Source organism: Rattus norvegicus, chromosome 6 (genome assembly GCF_036323735.1).
Source record: "Rattus norvegicus strain BN/NHsdMcwi chromosome 6, GRCr8, whole genome shotgun sequence".
NCBI lineage: Eukaryota > Metazoa > Chordata > Mammalia > Rodentia > Muridae > Rattus > Rattus norvegicus.
Genome location: NC_086024.1, coordinates 123918383 through 123945585, shown reverse-complemented (window position 1 = coordinate 123945585; position 27203 = coordinate 123918383). Strand labels below are relative to the sequence as shown.

General features: G+C 43.7%; 1 protein-coding gene across 11 annotated transcripts in view; it reads right to left on the bottom strand.

The window, feature by feature from the left end:
• Positions 1-17929, bottom strand: part of Ttc8 (tetratricopeptide repeat domain 8) — a 97698-nt gene extending 79769 nt beyond the window's left edge. For 2 of the 11 annotated variants that reach the window (XR_010052075.1, XR_010052074.1), the window contains exons 1-5: positions 17471-17701; positions 1544-1664; positions 690-753; positions 438-597; positions 138-227 (exon numbers count right to left, since the gene is read on the bottom strand). Coding sequence is in view for 8 of the 11 variants with exons in the window: in NM_001399499.1 (NP_001386428.1) it covers positions 138-227; positions 438-597; positions 690-753; positions 1544-1664; positions 6788-6817; positions 17471-17584 (579 nt within the window). In the remaining 3 variants the exon portion in view is untranslated. Of the gene's footprint in view, positions 1-137; positions 234-378; positions 398-437; positions 598-689; positions 754-1543; positions 1665-6787; positions 6818-16423; positions 16443-17470 lie in introns of those variants that run through there. The other 9 variants (NM_001399499.1, XM_039112066.2, XM_039112069.2 and 6 more) reach the window with 9 other exon arrangements.
• Positions 17930-27203: the final 9274 nt, after the last annotated feature.

The window sequence follows — 27203 nt, the reverse complement described above, 5'->3', positions numbered from 1 at the left end:
AGGTTACACTTACTAAAATCTCTATTTTCAGGTTACACTAACTAAAATCTCTATTTACAGGTTACACTAACTAAAATCGTCACATTGTTTTGTCCTCTGTCATTACTTCATAACTTAGAATCTTTTGAAGCACATACCTTTGCCAACTTAGGTTTCTGGGAATATTTTGTTAAATTCAGTCTGGATAAATTTATAAATGGTCCATCGGGACTTGTAAGCATGGAAGCCTGTGAGAGGAAAGAAAGAGAACAAGAAATTGAAAACCTTCTCTTGAAACATAAACAGAGTTTCTTATGCATAAAGACTGTAATGGATTGTAGAAATCATAAAGCAGCAAGCATTACTTCAATATTTCCACATAATTTCCCCCTACAATACCAGTGAAGCATGAAGTCACTTGGCTAGTACAAGGCTCTGGGGAAATTGACAGGACTCACAGTCCCCAGTCTGACGAATCTTCCAGATGAGCTGGTGATAGGTCGTGCTGTGTAGGCCGTTCTGGGTGTTCTGATGGCCTGCTCCATTGTACCCGGTCTTCCACTCTGTGTGCTGGGCCTAAGGAAGCCCGTTATGGGTCTTCCAGCTTGAGTGATTGGCCTGTGGAGATCAACAGTTGTTATAACAACAAGATCAAGTAAGGATACGGTCTGGTCAGGATTTGAAAACAGGAATGAAACTAAAATTCAGACCTGACAGCTTGAGTCGGTCCTCCTGTCTGGTTAGTGCCAGGGAGCTTCAAAGATGTGCCAGGGCCTACAAGATGGGATGATAATCAATTTATGTATTATTTATGAATTTTTAGAAACTCAGTAATCTAATTTTCAGGCTTGTACTGGGCTGGGAAAGAAGGCATCACTAATAGGAACTGTGCTGAGGAAATGTGTCTGAGACTCATCTTCAGTGAGTTTTTACTGCTCTGTTTGGTGGCATGAACCTGGGAGGGTGGGGACTAGAAGAGAGGTAGACTAAAGTCTGACGCAATACCCAACTTTATTCAGAGCGTCGGACAGTTTATATTCTGAGGCTAAGAAGAGTCACATGAGTAAGATGTTCAATCACAAAGACAAGCCCCATGCGTTTTCCCTAGAGGCGTATAAACAACAACAGCTGACACAGATTCCCTCCTGTGCACTATCATGTGATGTGTGCTGTCCTCTTCACAAGGACTGTATAAGGCGCGTGAGTACAGTACAAGACATTTGTGGAAGGCTCGGGGAATTATCCTATTAGCAGAGCACGTGTTAGGATTCAAATCTGGCATGCTTTAAAGTTTAAATCAATGGTTCTAGACCCAAAAGTTAATTATTTTTCATACAGATATCTCCAAGTAAAAGGTTATGTCTAGAATTTATATATTTTAGCAGGTCAACAAGAAAAAGAAGATCTTACCAACTAATAAATCGCCAGCAAAGCCGTATCTTACAGCTACTCTCTAATCAGGACCCTGACCGGGACTCCAAGGCGCTCTCACATGTGCTTACAAGACTATAAGGAGATATACGCACACATCCCTCCCCCACGGCACACCCCTTAGCTGACTTACGTGGGACCTGAGCAATAGCATTTTCATCCAGGGTCATCTCAGCAATCCCTTCCTGGTCCACGTCAATTTCATCTACGTACACCATTTCTGTCAGCGCTCGCGCTTTCAAAATCCAAGCCGCCTAAAAAAGTACGGACAAAGCAAGCATTCGGTCAAATAACATTAGGGAGCTTATACAGTTTACCAGAGCCAGGCACCCTGCCTCAGGACGCTGACTTCCAGGAAGTTCTCCCCGGTCTCCAACCTCTAGGCATCTGGCCTTCCTTCCGGTCTTCCCTGTCTTCTTCTGGTCTTCTACACTTACCATATTTGACAAATATTGTGATCATCTTGGCATGTGTGTACCCGTTCCCCAGAATACAAGCATTTCAACCTTGTGCACTCCTGAGATTTCTAGACCTTTAGTTTTTCATACATAATCAGGAGTTCAGGGAATGTCAGTTGACGTAAGCTAACATCCATTAGCTAACATTTCTCTGGAGCTCAAGTCGCTACTCAAGCCCTGCAATTTTGTGATGTAGTTAGGAGAAAAACCTGCTGAAGAGGACGGAGAAAGGAAATTAAAGGATCTAGTCTGAAAGCAGCATTGGCTTTGCTGGAGCCTGAGAAGGGCACTGTGAAAGTGTATGCATTTAGCTTTCCTGTCAAACACATGAGATTGCTTCACTGAAAAACTTGACTTTTATGCTTTTTTTTCCCCCAGAATAAAAGCCGGGCATGATGAAGCTCAGTGGCCCTTACATGATCTGAGAAGACTTCAAGTCTGGGAGTGGCAGATAGACCTAACTCTGCAGCCTGCAAGGAAGAGAGGCAGGGAAATCTAGGGAGGGCCTGAGGCTCCACACGCCAGGAATCCAGGTATACAAAAGGCTGAAGGAAGCCAAGGGAGCCAAGTAGACAAAGATGAGAGCCAGAGAAAGTCTGAAGTCCTGACGTCTATGGAACTTTATCCAGTTGGCCTTTTTATTGAAGAACTCAGGCTAGCTCTAGTAGGAAACAAGATGATAACATGGATCCTAAGATTCCTTAATGCACCATCATCTAATGGATTAAACCACAAAGCACAGCAGCGTGTGATAGAAAAAACATAGGCTTTACAGAATACTGTTGAAAGAAGGAAAAAGAAATAAAAAAGGGGGAGAGGGAGGGGAACAGAAAAGCCAGGATAGTGGTTTATGTCTACAGTTCCCGCACTTATGACTTCCCCCTTGACTATACAAAAACCTTAAGTCTATAATACAAAATGTCGTCTCAGAACAATGATTATAATACTAATAATGAAAGCTTTGGCTCTGTGGCCAGAAGAAAATGGGCTCACAGTGTGTTTGGAAACTCACAATAGTTGTTGAAATGCTGGAGAACTTGTCTAGACTAAGAGACCAGTTAGAGGGTACATGTGCCCAGTGAGATTTAGGAGTTTTGATTCTGCTAACAAGGAGCCAGTGAAGCTTATGGACCTTGATTTGAATTAACTTATATCTTTCTCAGCCAATCTGCGTCCCTCCCTCCCTCACCCACCCCAACCCCTTCCCTGCCCCCAACAGGGGTATGTAGCCCAGAATGGCCTTGAATTCTAGGATGACCCCTGATTTAGCCTTCTGAGTGCTGGAATTATAGGCATGTACACCATATCCATAACAAATCAAACTTTTTAAACGCCAAGTTTTTATAATAGGCATAATTTACGGAGTTAGCCATTAAACATCCATGAACGTATTTTAACTAGTTTTGAGTTGTTACTATTTTATAGTCAAATCTGTTACGCTAGATATCTAGCCCCTACTCACCTCTTGAGTGATAAGATGGTGTGAATTGTCTATGCTGAACTAATCAAAACTAGGGAAGTGAATCCATCATTCTCCCCTGCCCCAATAAACACATACGTACAGAAGTCGGGTAGGAGCACCTATTTCATTCTCGATGAATTCAGTCTTTATGAAAGATCTGACAGTGTTGATTTTATGCCTCGGATTGTTTTTCAGGTAGGACTGTGAAAGCTTTTGAAAGTTTGCACCGAAAAATCATTGAGTTCTTAGAGGTTAACGGGCCGTTCTGCGGAAGGTTGGACAATAATGCTGGGTGAAAGGGAGGTAATGAAGGCCTGGCTCGTGAAATTTAAAGTGATGTTGAGTCAGTTCAAATACTCTCACCCGGGTTGTTTGTGTGATATATTTGGATTCAGAATCTGTGGAATGGAAAACCTCCTTTTAGTAGGACAATATATGCTGGTCACCTGGGGCTGAAAATCAGTTGTGATTAACATGAGAACAGCATCATGGAGGTGAAATCTTCTGCAGAACACTTTTTCAGGGTCCAACCCAGAAGCTGTGGTCCATGAGGGCAAAGGCAGCATCTCACGCTGGTAGCCAAACTTGGTGACGTGGAGTCTTACACATTGTCCTAGTTTTAAAGGCATAAAGGAGTCATGGAGTATCTGGGGTTGGCACTGATGGCAGGACTCTGGTCTCCCTGAAGAGAGGCCAGGAGAGGCTTTGTAAAGATGCAGCCTTAGTCTGCAGTGGGGGCCCCGGCATATTGGAGACCTTGGGACATAGAGTAGAGCCAGCCAGAGCCTATGAGAAAAGCTGTGTGTGCTAGTTAGTGGTTGCAAAGCTACAGAGGTGGGGTCACCGAAGACCTGTGCAGCCCTGACGATCATGAGTGAATTCTAGAGGATGGATGCTGAGTGATTTACACTGTTGGCGTTTGCTCTTACTTTAATCTGGTTGTTACTGTGGACTGGTTCCTTCCTTCCTCTTAGAATAAGGAAGTATATGTTACAGGCAATAGACTGAGCTTTTGAAAGAGACTGTAGACCTTGGAAGTGTTGGAAATTTTAAAATACTGTGTAATTTTTAAAGTTAAACTACATTTTATATTGTGATATTAACATGAGATCGTAGGATAAACAAGAAAAAAAGGTTATGATTGGGCATTATATGTTTGTGATTCAAGCTGATAAAGGGTCAACTGTGGTGATTACTGGTCTATGGGCATGGGCATGTCTGTGGAGGTAATTTCTTGATTAATAATTTATATGGCCACCCTAGCACCCTATAGGCAGTGCCTTCCCTAGGCAGGTAGTCCTGGGTTGTAGAAGAAAACAATTGAGCAAGCCACGGAGAGCAAGCCAGTGAGTAGCATCCCTCTCTGGGCTCTGCTTCAGATCCTGCCTGCAGGTTCCTGTCCTGAGTTCCTTCCTTGGCTTCCCTCAATGATGAACTGTGACCCAGAAGTACAAGATGAAATAAGCCCTTTCCTTCCCAAGTTGCTTTTGGTCATGGTGTTTATCACAGCAACAGATATCAAACTAGAATACATACTCAAACCATTATTGGAGTTAAGATACCATCAATCTTTCAGAAAAAAATAATCCTCATTTTTTTATGTTCTAACCAAAAATGACCTTGAAAAATCACATATCACTGCTTGATTATACAGCAGAGTGTGTTCAAAAAAACCACTCCTAGCAATGTGAACAGTTCTTGAGATTTTAATGAAAACAGCAGATGGGGCTTTGGCTTAAAAAAAATTTTTTTTTGGAAATAAGCCGAATATGTTTTATAGTCCTAAAATCCTCTATATATTTTTTTAAAAAAAGAAGCATGATCAAGCACACACAGTAATCTCTAATTTTCCCTTAAACCTGAATAACACTATAAATTTGTTTTAAGGCTACGTCCAGCTTTTTAAAAAGTTGCTTATATGAGTGACGGCATTTGTATTACGAGTTCTATAAACAGTTTCTCCCAATCTAAATGAGTGTTCTTCATGCTGGTCCATTTCCCTGCTTATCTTTTCTGCGATTCTTAGATAATGTCACACAATGCATGTGACCACAGTCACTTTCTCGCAGACCCTCCCCTCCTGACCGTATGTTCTTTTCTCGTCTCTTTTCCCTGTTCATGGTGGGTGGGTTCCTCCACTGGAGCACAGCCAACCTACCAGGGCCACCTACTCTATTCCTCTACTGAGATAAGTCTCTAAAGCACTGTCCTTCAGGCACGGACCTGCTGGCCGACATTAAGAAAGGGCTGGCTGTGTGTTCTACCTTTTGTATGGTGAATCCAATTTCACTTATGAAATAGGGACTCAACCAGCTGCAGAAAATGTGTTTTTACCATTCTGTTCTTAATGTAACAAGAATATATAATCCAAGGCCAATGTGAGAAATATTTTTTGATTAATAGAGTAAGTCAACCAAGAATAATCTTTCTGATATAGTTTTGGTTATCATAAAAACTGGTAGTGTTAACTTGACATTCTGCCTGTAGAATGAAATTTTAGACAAAATATATTGTTATTGTGAAGCCTTTCTAGGGTTTGGTTATAAAATATCTCCAGATGCTTTTTTTTTTTTGGAGCTGAGGACTGAACCCAGGGCCTTGAGCTTGCTAGGCAAGAGCTCTACCACTGAGCTAAATCCTCAACCCCTCCAGATGCTTTTGTACAGAAGTCTTCTCTCCAGCTAGTGGCACTATCAAGAGATGACGTCATCACAAGGGTGATAATCTCATCAATAGATTACTCCAAGAGATGACGTCATCACAAGGGTGATAATCTCATCAATAGATTACTCCACGATGCCTCACAGCTGGACTAGTGGGAGGTGGAGGACAGGTCTAACTCAGAGGTAACTTGTGTGAAGTCCAAATCACTCACTTACATACTACAGCTAGCACTGTATCTCATTGGGCAGGGCAAACATGCGTAGTAACAGCTAAGCTCTCTGATTTGCTACTAACTCCACCTTAACCTTCCCTGGACTGGACAAGAGTCCTTTTAGCCCTTTTAGTCCTTTCAGTCCTTCTGGGTAGTTATTGTCCTAACCTTCCTTCCTTCTTCACTGGGACAGTGTTGTCCTCCCCGTTAGAGTCACCAAGTCTGTTAGAAAGCACGCAGGGTGGGACCAGTGTAGTCCATCACAGTTCTGAATATCCTTGGGGCTCCCTCTTAAGTCTGATTCTGCCACATTGTTTCTTCTCGTCATCCTAGCCAATCTTGGCAATTGTCACTGAAGCCCCAAGCCTTAATAAGCAGTTCACCTCAGCTCTACAAGGCTAGTCATGTAAATCAAAGCTCTGGGAATAAGAAAGTTTATACAATAAAGAACAGGACAGCTGGAAGATGCAGCTAAGTTTCTAATACTATGAGCGGATATACAGCAGGATTTCTAATCGTCAGTAGCAAATAAGCAACAGCAACTAAGCTACTCTCTAAACCACAGCTTGCAGCTAACTTTACCTGAGACACTGCCAAGTCCGGAGCTGGGTCCTGGAAAGCGTTAGGAAGGTTGTAAACATTTTTAACATGCAATTTCTGAAGCCTTAATGAGTATTTTTCAATAAAAATCCAAATATTAAATGTGCATGTGCACATGTGTAGTGTATGCATGGGTGTGCACAGGAGGGTTCATTTGCCCGTGTGCACATGGCAGGGGGAGAAAGGTCGGCTTTGAATGTCTTCTTTAATCATTCTTCATCTGCCTTTTGAGACAAGGTCCCTCACTCAACCTAGAGTTTGCAAGTCAGCTAGAGTGGCTGGTCAACACCTGCCTCTGCCCCTCCCCACCCTAGTGCCAGGGTTACCCGCATGTACTGTCGCAGCAAGCCTCTACTTCAAGGGGATCCGAATGCAGGACTTCATGCTTGCACAGAGGTTCTCTACCCACGTCCCCAGACCTGCAGATAGTAATTGGACTCTTCCTCCAGAAGTGCCCTCACAGGTACATAAAATGTAATATACACAGGAGAATGCGATTTTCTGTCATCAGAAAATTCTAATTAACCTTATTCAGAGTACAAAGAAAAGGTCTCTCGCTTACTTGTTTCAAGAAGTCAATACAAGGCCCATGAGGTGGCTCAGTATATAAAGGCCAATAAGCTTGAGGAACTGAGTTTGATTCAAAAGCTGTTTTCTGGCTATCAAAATAAACTGCCCCCCTCACAAATTTTGTGTATATGTGTGTGTGTGTGTGTGTGTGTGTGTGTGTGTGTGTCTGTGAATACAAAAGGAAAATGAAGTGATAATTAGAAACAATTATTTTAATAACCATTATTTATGAAAAACCCTATAACTCAGAACTTAATTGTAACTATACCAAGGAACTATTTCCTTATATCTGAAAATAAGACAGTTAGACTTTAATCACTGAAAGAGCAGAAGGAAAATCCAAATAAGGGTTGGGGATTTAGCTCAGTGGTAGAGCGCTTGCCTAGCAAGCGCAAGGCCCTGGGTTCAGTCCCCAACTCCGAAAAAAAAGAAAAAAAAAAAAGAAAATCCAATTAATCTACATCTTTTATTCCACATAACTATAATGAGATTAGTGGCTGATAATAAATTAATTCTAGCTAGGTAGTGGTGCACGCCTTTAATCCCAGCACTAGCAGGCAGAGGCTGGTGGATCTCTGAGTTTAAGGTCAGCCTGGTCTACTGAGTGAGTTCCAGGATTGCCAGAGCTACCCAGAGAAGCCCTGGCCCCGCCCAAGAAAAAACCAAAGAAACAAAATAATAATAATAATTCTAACTGCAATGTTCTAGTAGTAGAAATGTTTACAACTATGCACATTAGTGCCAGGTGCTAACAGATGTGATTTGAGACTTCTCTTTTCAAGTTAAATAGAAACCCATCAGTCAAACCGGGTCTTACAACAAATATCTACACTTACATGTTTAGGCAGCAGCATATGTTGAGCGCTTTAACCTACACCATGTTCTACTGGGAGAGTGCTAAGGACCAGAAAGAGGGTTGGTCCTTGCTTTCTCTAAAATCTGAAAGGAACACTATGGATATTTTACAGAGAAAATGATCTGTACAAGCACAGGGCAAGCTTAGGATAGATCCATGACTTCTGTAGCATGGTGCATGGTTAGGGGCTAAGCCAGATTGAACAGTGAACATCCCAGAGAGTGGGATTTAGAGAGGACCTTACAATGTCCTAAACCAAGCACAGAATGGCAACCAGAGAGCACAGAGGTACCTAGGGCTTGCAATCCAGTGCATGTGTGAAGGATCTGAAGGCGGTGCTGATGTCCTAAGCATGGCTCAGACATCAGCAATGAGAGACAGAGGGGATGGGATGGCAGATCCGAGAAACAAGCCTTCCTGTTATTTCTCTTGTGTGTGGGGCTCATGATCTCATTTGAAGGTTATAACGATGCTTTAAATGACTCAAGAATTACTATCCATTTACAGAAAAGGAGGCAGATTTAGAATTATTAACTAATTCATTTGAGGTCACTGTGATGACTAATTAAGATAGGCAACTTGACTGAACTATGAAACATCTAGGGCATTAGTGAAGCACACCTTTGGGTCCATCTGTGAGAACCTTTCCAAAAAGGTTCAGCTCTGGCGGGAGGACACACACTAACACAGGCAGCACCCCCTTGGGGGTGGGGTCCAAGACTAAATACGAGAGGGAAAAGAGAAAGCCAGCTGAACACTGGCACTGTCCTTCTCTGATTCTTAGTGCCACAGACCAGTAACTCCTGCCAGCATGTCTTCTCCGCCATGGTGCACTGCCTTCCTCTGAACCATGAAGCAGAATAAACCATTCCCCCAAGGAGTTACTTCTGGTTAGTTTTTGGTACCAGCAATGAGAGATTCGGCCAACGTGGTTGGACAAATGTTTCAGTGACCCACGAGCACTTTCTTGTCTGCTTATTGGGAATTTAAATTTTCCCAAATGCTAGAAATAACAAAGCAGGCTGAAGAGTAGTGTTCAGGTGAGAGGCTGTTCAGCTCAGTGGTACAGTGTAGGCTAAGGATGCACCAGCATAATGACTAAAACCCCAAGAAGTAAAAGCCTACATCGAGTTCAGAACAGCTATGGGACAGGATCAATATAGCACTGAGTGGGAAAGACCAACAGGTAACTGCAGACAATGTTTGACGAGGAGAAGCAAACAGCTAAAGAAAACAGAAACCGTAACACAACGCAAAGGATGGATGCTTGCTATTCTCCCAGCAGTAGTTAGATTCCTCCAGGGGCCCAAAAGAAAACCACTGATTCAAGCCTCCAGGGCTTCTGCTCACTGATGAAGGACAGTGATCTCTCTGTCTTATTCCTCCAACCCCTGGGAATGTATGTGGGGCTGTGCAGGTGACGAGCAGGGAGAAAACAATAAGGAGGTCAGAGAACAAAATGAGAGGCCTGGAGTGTAGGGTGACAGAGAGCGGGGGCTGGTTACACGGGTGGGAAATGTGGACTGAAAACAGAGGCGAGGCCTAAAACGGTGTGAGACAGAGAACGTGTTCATTCCACAGTCTGTTCCTGGCAGTCCTGGCACCCGCCAAGATGCTACCAGCACTCTACAGGGGAATCTACAGAACTAAATAAACCACAACACAAAGTGTGAGATGCTGTACCCGTGGACAAATCTCAGATGACTTAGGTGGAGGGGAGAGGGTAAAGCAGGAGGCACGGGAATAAGATGGGAGCCTGGGAAAGGGCAGGGTATCTGTACCTTGTGAATGACGCTGATTCATGAACTGTTTCTACATCAGCCCACCGCCCTTTCTCTGGACACAGAACTCACAATTGATGTCTAGACTATCCACACAATCCTTTCAGAAACATACAAGATAACGGGATCTCATAGGCAAATATCTCTAGGACAAAAGTGGTCAGAATCAAAATGAAGTTGCTCGTGCCGAGATGTGATGGGAATCAAGCATGGTGGGGGATGTATCTCATGAGCACATTTCCTCATGAGAGCAATCATAAAGAGGAAGTGTACCCTCAGCCAACCGTCAAAGAAAACTCACGCTGAAACCTTTACCTCAATTTCTATCCCTGAAACTCTCCATTCAACCTTGGACTGATAACCACAGTTGTTCCAGATCCTTGAATGCCCTTGTTATTAATCCTGTGGCCAAGGATTACTGGTTCAAAACAACTTATGTAATATTACTCATTTTGCCTTCTCTTCATCCCATGGTTTCAATGTCACGTGTGCTCCCTACTGAAATTCCTCTTGCTTATTCCCAAATAAATACTATATTTCTCTGAAGACTTCTTCCTGTGCGTTTGGTTCAATACTAGCTATATAGAAACTGAAAAGAGAATTATACGAATTCTAGGTTTGGAAATATAAAAATTAAAAGAATAAACCCCAAAAGGCCACAGACCCAGGGCTAAGCCCTGCAGCCAGGACTAGCAGGCCATAAAGATAAAGGAGCACAGGAAACACTGTCCAGGCAGGACTGACAAGCCATAAAGAAAAGGAATGCAGGAACCAGCCTGAGTTAATGGGACTGATTCATGGGACGTCTGGCAGAAAGACATCTCCCCCCAGCTCACTCAGGGCCATCCTCCAGACCCTGATAAGCCCCTGACTTCTAACACGTACTCTTTCTGCTTTGTTCTCACTGCTATGTTTAAATGAGCCAATTGTATGTAAGCACGCCAAAACCCCCTAGCCTTCTCTATATAACCCTCTGACTTTTGAGTTTCGGGGCCGACACCTCTGTCTCCTGCGCGGGATACGTGTCGGCCCGGAGATCTCTATAATAGGTCTCTGTAATAAACCTCGCCTTTGCTTATTACATCCAAAATGGTCTCTCTGTGTCTGGGGTCCGCGATTTCCCAAGACTTGAGTAAGGGTCTCTCTGCGTGGGATTTTTCAGAAACAAGAGCTAATAGTTTTGGTTATTAACCACATATCAGTGAAAACCTTCACATAACTCCTTGACATATAGGTATATTACCATTTTCACTAAATAAATACCATATTCATTAGTTCTGTGGAGGCAGTATTCGAACCTGGGCACCCTGAGGGGAGGGTGTGCACTGTGCCGAGTGTGTGAGACTACAGCAAGGGAGGAAAACAGAGGGTGCAGAGAGACAGGCGTGGCTTACTTGAGGCCTGTCAGGAGCATAGCCATGAAGGGAAAGAATTTTTAATTTTAATTTAAAGTTAGGGCAGTACTTTAATTTAAAAAGAAAAAAAAAAACCACTGCAAGCTTTGACTTGGAGTCTCTATAAATTACCTTTTTGTGTGCTTATAATAATTTCTCTAGATAGGGAACCACACGTTAGACTCACTTAGTCTACTGAATTACTTCTCTGGGCAGCCACACAGATGGGTAGACAATACCAGACCTTGCTTTAGAGTCGGAAGCCCTGGGCTTGCTCCTAAAGAAATGATTCAGGTGCCGAGTCCTGAGCAAACAGGTCATGCAGCCTTTTGTACCTCTCAGAGAAAAGTACGAATGCTCCTTTCAGGGTAGTTCTGGGGCTAATCATAAGACCTTGCTCTTTTTGGAGCTCTTTCACTGTGAGATATAAGGTCCCCAAAGGATAAGCTTCGCACACAAGTGCCAACTGACCTCCAGGACCCTTTCAGGATTCAGTACTCGCTCCAGGCTCTAAGGGATCAAACTCACACTCTCTTCTGTGCTTCCCTTCAAGGCAGATAAGAAGACTCAGACACAGAGAGCCACTTCCAGACCCAGCAGTGCTCTTCAGAGTCAACGCCAACTCCAGCAGTCTGCCTCTGTGATAGTTTAAATTGGTAGTGAACTTGACAGGATCACCTTGGAGACACATTCTCTGGACATATCTGTGTGCAATTTTCGGAATTAGGTAACGTGAGGTGGAGAAGTCCCATCCTAGATATGGTTGGCCCCATGGGCTGGGGTTCCAGACTACACACAGAGAAGAAAACTGGCTGACAATAAGTGAACATTTACTACTTTCTGCTTGGTGGCTTAAGAAGCAATGTGATTGGCTAGCCTCCTCCCCCAGCTGCCATGCTCTCCTGACCACGATGGACTGTATTCCCTACAACTGTAAGCCAAGGTAAACACTTCCTCCTTTAAATTGCTTGTCAGGCATTTTGGTCACAGCAACAAGAGGAGTATCTAACACAACCTCTTTCCTTCCTCTCGGGGTGGGGGGGGGGATAAGTTTCTCTTAAGTTGTTGCTATTACTTCAGGGAAATGATTCTCCAGATACTTCTGAACACAACTTCCTAATTATCACCAACATTTACTCTGGCTAATGAGCCTCCCTAGATCTAAAACCGAAGCATCGTTATTTGGATTTTAGTAATGGTCGGAAGGAAGCCTGTGGACGGACCAAGATGGGTGGTGGGTTTCAAAAGGTTAGGAGGTCAAGAGACCAAGAAGCCACAAAGCAACACAATCTGTGTAATTTGGTGGGACAGAAATCCATGCAACAAAGTGCCTGGCAATGTACAGACAGAACCAAAGGATGAAGTCTCGCTAAGTCTCCATGGCCCCAAAGAGGAAACAAATTAGGTAATTGGACAGAAAGACATGTTTGTGGGGGAGGGGTGGGCGTATCATCCTATCCTTGCCTGAAGCAACTGCTCACACTCCCGTTAAGGACAACTCGAAATCGCTCATCTAAGCCAGTGGCATGGAGCCTGATCTCCACCTTCAAACCATTTGCCTTCCTCTCTGAAACATCGGGACAGGAGAGGAGATAGCAAAGTAGAAAACCCTCTTCCCCCCTCCTAAAAATGTACAAAAATGGGGTTGGGGATTTAGCTCAGTGGTAGAGCGCTTGCCTAGGAAGCACAAGACCCTGGGTTCGGTCCCCAGCTCCGAAAAAAAAGAACCAAAAAAAAAAAAAATGTACAAAAATACAACCACCTTCAGAAGCCTACCCAGTTCATGAAGACACAGTGTCTTCTCTAAAAGCCCCACGTTGTATGAAATGCGAGCTACACACTCAGCCCTGCTTGGAAAGCCATTAATCTGACATATGGACCGCAAAGAATAGTAATCAGATTGAGCAACTAATCAGGATAATCAGCAGGAACCAGGGAAGCCAGCCCTCCTCTAGGTCACAGGGCTCTGTAAGGGTGGCTTTCTATCCTCTCCTTTTACATCCAATCGCTTCTCGACCCCTTTTTAGCCACAATTTAAAAAAAGAAAAAAGGACAATGTTTCTTTCTGCATTGGTCATTCTTAATATTTTTTTTTTCAAAAGGAAGGGAAGCATAATAAATGAACTCTTTGTCTCTCTGCCTTTACTCTTGATAGATTCAACCTCAACATCCTACAAGCCTAGGGACCTCCCCTTCTGTTTGTCTCTGACTCACACTGAGTCTGGGAAAAGGATTCACAAGACCCAGGTGGTAGTGGTGCAAGCCTTTAATCCTAGCATTTGGGAAGCAGAGGCAGAGGAGTCTGAGTTTGAGCCTGGTCTACAGAGTGAGTTCTAGGATGATCAAGCTATACAGAGAAACCTTATCTTGGGGGGTTGGGGGAGAACAAATATCAAATCACTTTACCAAAATTCCCTTATTTATTTGGAGGGAAAAAAATTAAACAAAACCAAAGTGAAAAAATATTATTTTAAAAAGCAAAAATTCTGACTTGTGTTTGAGGAGAGAGTCAGGCAGGAGCCAGAATGAACCTATGCCACACAGAAGAAACATTTGTATTTCTTTGTCCCACTATGCATCAGTCTGGCACCGCTCCAAAGAAACTCATTCACACTAAAATCGGTTTGGTAGCCCAGGAATGGCAACTGAAATACATGGAAAAGATTCTGAAATAAGAAAGCTCAAGAAAGGGGGTTGAGGATTTGGCTCAGTGGTAGAGCGCTTGCCTAGCAAGCGCAAGGCTGTGGGTTTGGTCCCCAGCTCCGGGGGGAAAAAAAAGATAAAAAGAAAGCTCAAGAAATACTAGGGTTTTGTCACCTTACCACAAGCTAGAGTCAGTTAAGAGAGAACCATAACAGCATGTGGCTTGTGGGCAAGCCTGTGGCTCTTTTTTTTTTTTTTTTACATTAATGATTGCTGTGGGACGGCGCAGATCACTGTGGGCATTGCTAACTTTGGGCAGGTGGTTCTGGGGTGTTTCAGAAAGCAGTCGACGACAGCCATGAGGAGGAGCAGTAAGCAGGACTCCTCCATGGCCTCTGCTTCAGTTCCTGCCTTGAGTTTCTGCCCTGGCCGCCCTTCATGATAGACTACAAACGTGAGCCAAATAAACCCCTTCCATCCCAGTTTGCTTTTGGTCACAGTGTTCTTATCATAGCCATAAAAACCCTAATTAAGACATATTTACTCAATCTGAATATAACCCCTGTCATATCAAGAAATAAGAAATAAGAACAAGCCTCCCTGGTATTAAAAATCACATACCACATTATGAATCTTATCACAAACCCACAAACAGGGTGATGAAACCAGCTAGACCCAATAAGATCTCTTTCCGTGATGCTCTTAAGTACGCTAATCCCTCTGGAGTGCCAACAGCAGTATTCCCCAGTGGGATCCCGTGTCTGCGTTATGTATCCTCATTATCCAAACCACTCAGTCACACACACACACACACACACACACACACACACACACACACACACACACACACACGTCTAAATCTTCCAAGAGGACCAGAGGTAAGGCAGAATAACAGGATCAATACAAGAGACCACATTAAAGACCCATTTATCTTGTTTAGCTGAAAATACATAGCCGTAAACAAAACACTTCATTTGTTTTCTCATTTTTCCTGGAAAAAAAAACTTACACTCCTTCTTAACGGTACATAATAAAGGCACTGCTTCTTTTCCCATTAGTTTTTAAAAATGGTATCTTCCCCAAATAATGGAGGGAAATTTTCCTTCTGTTTCCCCTCCAGATCAAACAGGTTTTATTAGTGGGCTAAATAAGAATCTGGACTTTTGAACCCAACCACCTAAATGTGTTAAATTCCTACACCAGCTAAAATTTTTCGGGTAGAGAGAGAAGGCACGTAAGAAAATATACAGGGGAAAGTTCAGATGTAGTTTTCGAAGGGTTTCCTGGCAGCTAATGTGCTTGCTAGCCTTGTATCTTTTGGACACATTTCAGAGTCCTGGATGTATAAGATGCGGGAAACAGCACCAACCCCTACCAGTAGTGGAAGATAATAAGATGACACAATAAAATTCTCTGAACCAAGTCTGTTATTTTGGTTACCTACTTTTCAAGTTTATTCTAAGCATCAGAAAAAATATCTACTTCCTATGACTATGTCTGGGAAGTCATTCATCATCGATGAAATGTCACTGAAATGAACACAAAGACCCCTCGTCACGAAATCTAGCACAAATAAAGTCTCAACTCAAAAGTATAGTCAGTACTAATGTCGCCTGGCCTCAAATCAGAGGGGCTTGCCCAGTTGTAAGAGCGCTTTTAAGCAGTATCTCCTAGGGATAATAAGAAATATAATTGACTTTTGGCCTAGGGGCAAAAAAACAAAATTCATTACGTTTCTAAACTGATAAAGAAAATTGGACAAAATCAGGTTTATTTTCTTCTGAACTACTGAGAACCTTTGGGGGTACATTATGGATCTCTAAGAAGGGAGTATACATTCCCTGCTGGTATTTAATGAGGAGACTTCCAGAGAGCAACTCTGTTCTGGGGAAACTATCCCAACTCAATGAAAACAACATGAAAGTTCCTGAGAAGCATTGAGCCTAGAACAATGTCTAGTACATCAAAAAAAGGTCTTAACAAACTCCCCCTGTAACAATGGTAAAGAGATTTTATACTGTCTTATTGTTCCAAAATATGCTGGGCTGTCTTATGCAGGAAATGTCTTTAGCAGCATTTGTAGGATCAATGCACCAAGCAACACTCTTAAAAAAAAATACTCATCTGCAGACACACAGTCCGTTAATGGGCATGAATAATAGGAACATTATTAGCATCACCACTAATATCTGTTCTGCAGGACACGCACACCGCCTGAGTATCCGCCATCCATCTGCTGAGACAGCAGCAAAACCCAGCAACAACCTTCACTCTCAGCCACCTGCTTTTCTAACTCTCCCTTTTTCCCCTAACAACTCCAAGGCAACACCACTAGAGGGAAAGCAGGAAAACCAGGGTCTGTGGAGGTACGTACATTCTGCATGTGCTTGAAGCCCTGCGGTACTGCCACAACTCTACTCTTAATCTCCCGTTTTTCTTCTTGTCTCTTCCAGAGGCAATTTGATCACAGGAGCTATTTGATCAATGACATGGTACCTCACCCATTCATTACTGCCCTTTTCATTCATTATACAGACTATTACTGTACTACATTTCCTTTTGCCTCTCTCTCTTTCAATCTCTCTCTCTCTCTCTCTCTCTCTCTCTCTCTCTCTCTCTCTCTCTCTCTCTCCCCCCCCTCTCCTCTTTTGACAGGTTCTCTTTTAGCTCTCACCAGGCTGGCCTTGAACTCTCTACTTAGCTGAGCATGGCTTTGAACTACTGATCCTCTTGCTGTAAGGACCGGAGTACACCTTCATGTTGAACTGTAAAATTTTCTTCTAATCAAGGATATCATTTCCTCTTCTGTCTTACCTCTCTTATCCTTCCCTACTACAAGAAAAGTTTCTCTTGCCCATGTAGTTTCTTTAAAAATAAACATATCCTTCCCTCCTCTATATTCTCATTCCTCTATCTTGCCTCAAATTGAATTCATGACTCAGAAACAAAAACCCCTTCACACTTGGACAGAGGTCTAAAGATAAGGTAGAAGATCGCATGCTTCATCATTTGAACCAAAAGACGGTTGTATTTAAAGGAGGCTGCATCTCAAATACTTCAAATATATTTTTCCTTTTTAGAAATCAACGAAGTTAAGAGTGTGACCAGTGAATGACCAATGAATCATCAAAGCCCCTTACAAACTTAACACAGTCCGGTTAAATGTAACTAATTCTGGAACAGTTGTGCTGGTTTATAGCAGGAGCTGTCGAGGCACAGAACTCAGGATCCCCAGGGGGTGCATAGGGCAGGGACCCGCAGTCCAGGACTCCAAATAATCTCGCTCCAGGTGCCTGTGCGGACCACACAGGCAACCTTGTCTTGGGCCCTCCTCCCGGGCCTCCCCCGGGGGATAGAGGGATCCCCCAGAGCCCACGGCCTTAGCAAGAGGATCCACAGACTGCCTGGGGCCAGCAGGTACCTGGTCATAAGGGGACTTCTCCAGCATCTGCGTGCATAGATCGGCGCAGAGCTGGAACTTCCTGCGTCTAAAATAGCTCCAGGCCCGGAACAGTGGCTCCATCTCTGAGCCCATGGTGGTCCGGGAGAGCGCTCAACGAGCTCAAAGGTCCTGTGCCCAGAACCCGGCCTGGGGTGGGCGGGGTCCGGGAGCTGAGAGCGGGAGGCGTCGGGCTCTGCCGAGCAACGCGCAGCGGCGGGGCCTGGTCGGAGGTGTCCGCAGCGCGCCTGAAAACAGGGGCCAGAAAAGCCGCCGTGAGCCGATCTCAGCTAGAGAGTTTGCAAAGAACTGGCGGCAAAAGAGGTGTGCTTTTAAAGACAGCAGATTACATTAACTTTGAAAAGCCACCATGTCTTTAAAATAAACAGGTAATAACTTAGACACCTCGGATGGGGGTCCTCCGTGCTTACAAGAGATGCAGTTGCCTAGCAACCGTCTGGTTGCTTACCCAGTAAGTGGGGAAAAAAACCAAAACACATAAATTGATCCCGGTTCTGTCTCCTTTCTCACTCCCAGCTTTCGCGCATTCCTACAGCTCTCATATTTCTGACCCTAGAAACATAAATGCGGAAACAACTTCTCCGGTGCCCTAAATCCAAAAACCCTACAGTATTTTTCTGTCTCACGTCAGTGTTCAAATTGCAGGGGATTTGAGAGATTGCTTGGTCCAATACAGTCATTTTACAGGTGAGAAGCTGAGATAGTCTCCAAAAAGGGAAATTCTTTGCCTCAAGTTGCTTGGAGTTAGGGAGGTGAGACTATAATTTGTGACAGCAGGCTGTTGAATTTTAATCCTAAATTTACAGATTGATGGCATTTCTTCCAAAGTAGATAATGTATGAAAAGGGGATCCATTGTTGTTGTGCTTTTTTATTTTCCTTTGGTTTGGGTTGTTTTCTTTTGGTATCAGGATCTTGCTATGTATCCTGGGCTAACCTGCAGTGCGGCCTTCCAAGCGCCCAGGCTTACAGGCATTTGACACCAGATACAACCAATAAACTTTTGAAACACCATTTACGGTCATGTGTCATCTGTCGAATGTTCTCATATGCACAATTGCTTTTGGCTTTGCTTGCTTTTATTCTTTCCCTGCTGAAGATTGACTGAGTCCAGGATTTTGGCATGTGCTAGGGACATAGGCAGAGAATCTAACCTTGAAATCACTGAGCTAAATCCCCAGCCCAGAGTGTTTCTTCAGGTGCTACCTGACTCTCCTCTACGCATTTACAGAGGTGGCAAATATCTAACAACAAGAGCCAGTGAAACAGAAATGTGGCTAGGGTGAGTCTGGAGGAGGCTTCCTAGATCATCCCCCTGCATCTTTCCTACCATGATGGAAGACAGAAGGAAAAAAAATATATCTAAATAGTAAAGAGACCAGTTCTGAGAGTGTCTAAATTTTCTTTCACAGAAAACAATCGATAAAGACAGACCTTTTGCAGTCTTCCGAAACCACTGGAGAATTATGAATCAGACATTTAATCCAGATAGCTTTTGCAGATGTCAAACCAAAGTATAAATTTCAGAACTAAGGAATGGATTTGTGAATATTTCTTTTCTAAGCGATCCTTCTAGATGTTTTGCATCTTGGGAGTGACTAATGATAAAGATTATAAGTTTTTCAGTGATGACTAATACTGGTTCATTTGGGTTTCGCTAGGAGTGACTCTAGAGATGTACTTTGTGAAAAGGTCCTAGTGAGGTAGTCTGTGTGAAGGTCATGGCTTCAGGAAGGCAAGTGTTGGCCCTGGACAGCTTCAGCAGTCCAGCCTTTTTTTTTTTTTTTTGGATATAATATAAGATTTCTGTGTAAATGACGCTCAACCCTTATAACCCAAACTGACTGTGGAATGACCAGTTCTGCCTCAGCCTCTAGACTGTTGTGGTTAAAGGTATGGTCCTCCACAGTACATGTATGTATTTAAATTCTTTAAGGTTATGTTTAGTTTATGTGTATGAGTGCTTTGCTTGCGTGTATGTCTGTCCACCATGTTTGTGAGGAGTGCCTGTGGAGAAAGCATGTAGTTCCTGGAACACGAGCTATCCAGTCTTGAGAGCCTCCATGTGGGTGCAGGAAATACAACATGTGTCCTCTAAAAGAACAGGAAGTGCCCCTAACCTGTGTGTCCTCACTTCAGTCATATACACATTTTTTTAAAAAATTTCAGAATAATGGGAGTTTTCATTTTAAAATAATGCTGAGTTCAATGTAGTCCTCACCCAGCTCACCCCACGGTCAATATCTTATGTTGCCACAGTATGCCTGTCACATCTAAGGAGCTAACACTGACACTTATTAACCAAATGCCTTATTTATTTGGATTTCAGCAATTTCCTGCCAATGTTACTGGAATTCTAAAAATTGAGTAATTTTTTTTTCTTTTTGGTAATGTAACATTCTCTTAAAGCTCTTCTTCAACTGTAGCAGACCCCAAATGTAGACGTCCTGCAAAACTAATCACTTCCACGAAACTAAAAACCTCAATTTTCTACAAGGAAGCTGTATTACATCAGTCTCAAATTGCTGACCATCTGCCAAGATCCACCCCCGCATCCCTCCAACGAAGCCACCACCTGTTATTTTGGAAAGGATTTTTTAAAAAGACTGAAAATACAATTAATAACCATCCCCTTCGATTCTAAGTTTGCTCTCTTAGCTCTGAATTTCACAGGCAATTACACATTCACCAAGGTGATCCAACTAGGTGCTCTTAGGGATACTCATCAGGTCGTTGTGATTCAGACCACACACGGCAGCCTGAGCAACTCTAAATTAAGTACATAAAGAGAGATGATTCGTTCAATTGCTTTTCCTGTCAGGCTTCTTGTACTCAGCAAATCATATTCTACAGTCTGAAAATGAATTAATTTTCAGCAAAGGGAGTAGGATTAGAACGCTGTTGGTATAAATTCTGTCTATACAACAAGCAGCTTCTGGCCCCCATCTTATTCTAATAGGAGTGAACTTGAGGTGAAAGAGCACTGGAGTCCCTCAACATGTTCTCAGTAATAGCAACAATGATAAAATATGTAGTGCTCTCTTAATAAAACAACAGTATCTCCTTACATGCTACCCACATAGGCAATCACGGTTTAAATATTTGAAATGCAAAATATAAGTACCTTTAAAAAGCGTAGTAATGTAGTTCTTACACATCTACCTTTGGTCTTCCACAAAGAATCATGGCAGGTGTCGGGGGACGATGATGAATAAGAAGGTATCTTTAGGGGTTGGGGATTTAGCTCAGTGGTAGAGCCCTTGCCTAGCAAGCGCAAGGCCCTGGGTTCAGTCCCCAGCTCCGGGGGAAAAAAAAGGTATCTTTAATTTGGCTAGAGTACTGGTTGGTTGGTAGAAGGGAGGTATGGTGAGGTGGAAGGGGTGCCTCTGAGGGACCATGCTGAGGTATCTCTTCCCCCTGGGCACCAGCCATGCGGATATAGTGTGGGATAGAGTTTATTTAGGACATGAGTTGAGGGAGTAGAGACAGAGAAAAGCAGAGAGAGAGAGAGAGAGAGAGAGAGAGAGAGAGAGAGAGAGAGAGAGGAGAAGAAGAAGGAGGAGGAGGAGGAAGAGGAGGAGGAAGAAGAAGAGGAAGAAGAGGAGGAGGAAGAAGAGGAGGAGGAAGAGGAGGAGGAAGAGGAGAGAACAGAGGAGGCTGGCTAAAAACAAGTGGTGAGAGAGGGGGAGAGAAGGAGAAGGGGCAGAAAGTAAGAGAATAAGAGAGTGAGGAGAGGGCAAACAGCCCCCTTTATAGTGAGTGAGGCATACCTGGCTGTTGCCAGGTAACAATGGGGTGGAGACTAGAAGGAATGCTAACACTGCTCTTTCAAAAAACAAGTTCCAAAATGCTTTCGCACCACCAAATCCAAACTTCCTCTCTGGACTCGCAGGTTCTAGCTTGGGCTACTTCTCTGAGTGTATGGGGCCCCACACTCAGAGTCAGTCCCCTTGCTGCACCTTACTGAACTTAGCAAGAGCATTGGGCAGTTGTTGCTGTGGTACTTTTGTCCAGACCTCCTCCTGCCCTGCTTTACAAAGCTCTCCCATTGAAATGTCGCTTCACTGGCCAGGCCCAGGATCAAACCATCAGCATCATCATTTCATTCCCATGCCACATTTTTCTTCGAGGCTTGATCATTAAAAATTCTTTCCAGTATCAAACTTTATTTTTTTGAAACAGAGCCCTATATATCTCCAGCCGGCCCTGAGCTGTGGAGCCAACATTGGTCCTGAAGCTCCTGATGTGCTTGCTCTGTTTCCTAAGTGCTGGGATTACAGGTAGCGATGCTGTGCCTGCCTCTCTTTTACCAAACTTAATTAGATATCTCTAAGCCTTTCCTCTACTTGGTCCTTACCTTGGGTTTCTGTGTTCATCCCTACAGAGTACAATTACACAGCTAACTTGGATCTTAGGGGATCACAATCATTAGATTTAACTACCCTTCATATCTTATCAATCCTTCCTTTTCCACCATCGTCCAGGTAGTCTGATCATCCAACCTTACCTTCATCAGGAATCCTGTTAAATGAATTTAGCAAGAATTCCTCCTAGTCACCTCAGAGATTTTTCTGTTCCTGATGGTGGCAAATTCTCATCCTCTTGACACAAACTAGAGTCATTTGGGGGGAAAGGATCCTTAATTGAGAAGGTGCGTGCATCACGCTGCCTACAGACAAATCTGTGGAGACGCTTTCTGGATTAATGGTTGATGTAGGAAAGCCCAGCTCACTGTGGTTGGGGTTATCCCTAAGCAAGCAGTTAAGGACAGTTTAAGCAGGGAGCTACAAGAAAGCAGGCTGAGCAAACAAACCAAGAGGAAGGAGCGTAAGCAGCACTTTTCCATGACCTGGGTTGAGTTCCTGCTTTGAGTTAAGGTTTGGTCTGTGGCTATGTACTGTAATGCTAAATTCTATACCCGAAGGCCTAGGCCTCCCGTCGACTTCTCCTGTTTACAAGCTTTTGTTGTGCAAACCCTGTTCCTTGACTTAAAACTATTGGTTAAATAAAATTGTCTACAGACAATTACTGGAGGGATTAGAGGTTGGTGGGTTTGGGGTGACCTGTTTGGAGGAGGAGAAATGAAGGGGAGAAGGATGAAGAAGGAGAGGAGAGGAGGAAGCTGCCTGAAGATGGATGATGAGCACATGGTCAGGAAAACAGCAAGCATCTGGAGTACACCACTGGGGAGGTAGTGGGACCAGCTGTTAGAAGAGTAGATTAGGGGTCACCCCTCAGTAGTTGTCAAAGCCAAATAAAATAGCCATAGTCTGAGCCTCATGTATTTGTAAACTAGTCAGGGATAAGCTTAAATTGGTTGTACTACAGCCCTGAGTTTCTGCTGTAGCTTCTCTCAGTAGACCATGACCTGGGATCTAGAAGCCAAATAACCCTTCCCTCTCCAAGTCAAACTAGGACAAGAGCCCTCTACTTCTGTGTTAGTCAGGGTTCTCTAGGGTCACCGGACTTATAGAGTGTTTCTATATATTGTAAGCATCTAAAAATCACTGAAGGAAGACCCCAGACTCAGTATGAAGAGACAAAAAGTGTCTATTCTGCCGAAACAACCAGCATGCAGGAGTCAACCATTCTTTGAAATGGTGACCCCAGACTAAGGCATGCAGGCCTTCTTATAGGGAAGGGGTGTGTGTTGGGGGTTTGAGGGGACAGTCTAGAAGTATTAGGTAATCTAAAATTTCATTGGTGGGTACTAGGGGGTCACAGGTGGACAGCGTTCTGCATTCTTATGTCATGAACTTTCAACCATGTGGTGAAATAGGGCTTTCCAGGGCAAATGGCCCATTCTGAGATAAGATATTTCCCCATTTTTGTGGTTTTCCCCAGGCTGTTCTTTGGGAGGGGGTTTTATGATCCTGTTGTGGATTTTATGGTCTGTTCCTAGAACTGCTGTCTTATGGCCTTTTTTGAAATCAGGCCTGGTCCTTCAGTGGAGACAAATGGTTTGCGTTGCCCTTTTCTAAAAAAAACAAAAAAAAATTATTTATTATATGTAAGTACACTGTCGCTGTCTTCTCACACACCAGAAGAGGGCATCAGATCTCAGTACAGATGGTTGTGAGCTACCATGTGGTTGCTGGAAATTGAACTCAGGACCTCTGGAAGAGCAGCCAGTGCTCTTAACCACTGAGCCATCTCTCCAGCACTATGTTGCCCTTTAAGTATTAAGGGAATATATTGGAATGACTTACAGTCCGCAGTCCAACAAGCCCAACAATGGGCAGCTGTGAATGGGAAGTCCAAGAATCTAGCAGTGGCTCAGTCCCATGAGGCTAGTTGTTTCAGCTGACCTTCTGTATGAACTGGAATCCTAAAGAGTAGGTTCCAACAGATGTGCTGGCAAGTGCAAGCTATCGAGGAGGAGGAGGAGGAAGAGGAGGAGGAAGAAGAGGAGGAGGAGGAGGAAGAGGAGGAAGAAGAAGAGGAGGAAGAAGAGGAGGAGGAAGAGGAGGAGGAAGAAGAGGAGGAAGAAGAGGAGAAGGAGGAGGAGGAAGAGGAGGAAGAAGAAGAGGAGGAAGAAGAGGAGGAGGAAGAGGAGGAGGAAGAAGAGGAGGAAGAGGAGGAGGAGGAGGAAGAGGAGGAGGAAGAGGAGGAGGAGGAGGAGGAAGAAGAAGAGGAGGAAGAAGAGGAGGAGGAAGAGGAGGAGGAAGAAGAGGAGGAAGAGGAGGAGGAGGAGGAAGAGGAAGAGGAAGAGGAAGAGGAGGAGGAGGAAGAGGAGAGTCTTCCTTCTTCCATGTTCTTATGTACACCTCCTACATAAGGTAAGGCCCAGATTAAAGATGTGCACCACCACCACACCTGGTTTTGCTCTTTCCCAGGCCGGCCTTGAATTCAGAGATCTGCTTGTCTCAGTCTCTTGAGATTAAAGGTGTGTACTACTTTGCCTGGGCCTAAACTTTTCATGGCCACTATGCCTCAAGATCTGGACATGTCATCTCATGTCAAGATCCAAGTCAGAAGCTTATGTCTTCCAGCCTCAAGATCTGGACAACAGGTATACCCTCCATTTCTGGATTGCAGTTCATTCCAGATGTAGCCAGCTGACAACCAGGAATTGCCTTCCCAACCCACAATCTCAACTTTTTCCTTGACACTGAATCTCCATTTTTCTCTTTCTATATTTGAATTTGACATAGGTCCTTGGTTGGCTATTAAAATAATAGTCAAGTGGAAAGTTATCAGCCTCAGGTTTGCTTTCTTGCTGTCTTCTATATTGTATATGTATTTTTTGAACATATTGCTATCCATTTCCATCCCCTGCCTTCTCTTCCTCAGAATGTAAACACCAAGAATAGAGACTTTGTTGTATCTTCAGTGCCTAGTGTTTGACATGCCCTAGGGACTCAATAACTTCTTGTTGAATAAATAGTTTTCTATCCAGTAATACATTTCATGCCAGTTATGGGTCACTTATAATGTCAGATCTGGAAAGATGAAGACACATTCCTGGAGACTTGCTGCCAGACAACTTAGCCTAGTCAGCGAGCCTCAGGTTTCGGTGAGAAAACCTGTCTTAACAGAACAAATAGGGTGATTCCTGAGGAACAACATTTAAAGTTGGCCTCTGGCCTCTGTACATATGCAAATACAAGCATACACTTGTACCTGCACAACACACACACACACACACACACGCCCCACCAGCCACCTTGATAACTAATTTAAGTTTGCTCTCACTCCTTTTCCTGAACAATTTGTTCTTCTCTTTCACTGTAAACCTGGGTAAGAGCAAACGAGCAGTGACTATTCCATAGCCTCAATGCTAGTCAGATCCTCTGGCAAGCGGTAACATGAATGGTCCTAGTTTAATTCCCAATGGGTTTTGTGTTGTCCTTTGAAACCCTATGACCCAAGCCCACCACTGACCTCACCTCTCTCAGAATTCTGTTCTTCTAAATCCTTACGAGAATGGCCCATCAATCTCTGCTTATGGCATCCAATGGTCTCTGGAGCCCATAGCTCTAAACTCTTCTGAATTCCTCCTACAAACTAGTTCTAAAAACCTAAGAACCACATGGTCACAGCAACACTCCTTCTCCTCTGTACAATATTTCCACGTTAGTTACTTTCCCTGTTGGTCTGACAAAAACTGTTTAACAAAGGCAGTCTTTATTTGGGCTCATGGTTTGAGGGGATACAGTCCAGCCTGGTATGGAAGTCCTAGTGGCTGATGACATTGCATCTGTGGTTAGGAAACAGAGATGAATGGATGTATTCAACTTGCTTTCTCTTTTTTATATACTCCCAGATTATAGTCCCTGGGTTTGGTACCACCCATATTTAGGTAAACCTCTCTTAGAGGGTTTATCTCCAAAGTGATTGCAAATCCTGTCACATTGGAAATCAAGATTAAGGACTGCAGTGATCATTGCCACTTTGAGGCATTGATTATCTTTGTGACCTTCAACATTCCTTACCCTGAGAAACAACAGTACAGTCATCAAAACAATACAGTGGAATGCAAGCTATAGTAAAGAGCTATTAGCAGTTCCCCATAGACAACAGGGTGGAGGAAGAAGCTTTTCTGGCTTCCTTCCTGCTGCTCTCTCGATGCCTGTGGCCTAGGGGGGTGAGGGGTGGGGCGGGTTGCTAGAGTGAGTGAGCATATAGGAGATTGGATGCTGAATGAAGGCAGAGCCTCGGTGAGTGAGTCTCCCTAGTGCTCACTTACGCCAAGGTGGGAAACTTCTGTCATGTGGCTGCTTCTGAGTCCTCAGTGCTGCTGTAAGTAACCTTTCATTCATGCTTCTGGAAGCAATTTCCAAGGAGCTCATTGGTTCATTAAGTGGGGGTTTGAATAAGAATGGCCCCTATAGGCTCTTGGATTTGAATGCTTAATCACCAGGGAATGGAACTCTTTGAAAGGATTAGAAGGATTAGGAGGTGTGGCCTTGTTGGAGGAGTCTCTCTAGGTCCTTGTCAGATACAGTCTCCCTCTCTCTCTCTCTCTCTCTCTCTCTCTCTCTCTCTCTCTCTCCACCCCCCTCTCCCTTTCGTTCTCCCTCCCTCCCTCTCTCTGCCTAAGGATCAATACGTAGCTCTAACTACTTCTCTGCACCATGCCTGCTATGCCTGCTGCCTGCCATGATGCTAATGAACTAAACCTCTGAAACTGTAAGCAAGCTCCCAATGAAATGCTTTCCTTTATAAAAGTTGCCTTGGTCATGGTGTCTCTCCACAACAATAGAACAGTGACCAAGACATCTGAACTTCAGCGGAATCGTTTTGTTCTTCATTTGTTTTTAGGTCTGCTTGTGTCTTATCTGGGGTAAGTAAATGTCTCTGCATATCTTCCTAGGATAACACATTGCATATGATTCCTTTTCCTACAGGATCTCAGTGAATTGTACTATTGTCTCCAGTCATATGCCTGTTTCTTCCCTTCATGAAGGTAAAAAATCCTAACCTATGTGCAATATGACCTGCCCTCCCCAGAGAGTACTATCATTCTTTCCTGCTTGCATTGACATTGGATATGACTTGCTGTCATTAATGACTTAAGAATGGGACAAATGTGCTCGTTAGCTCCCTTGATGGAATGAGAAGTGGAGCAGACCACAGCCAAGCCATAGCACAACTGCTAATTGCAGTGTGCAGAAGAAAGAAATAGATGTTATTAGCTACTGAGACGTGTGGCTTCATGATCATTTCCCAACCATCATACAGATTTTAATATT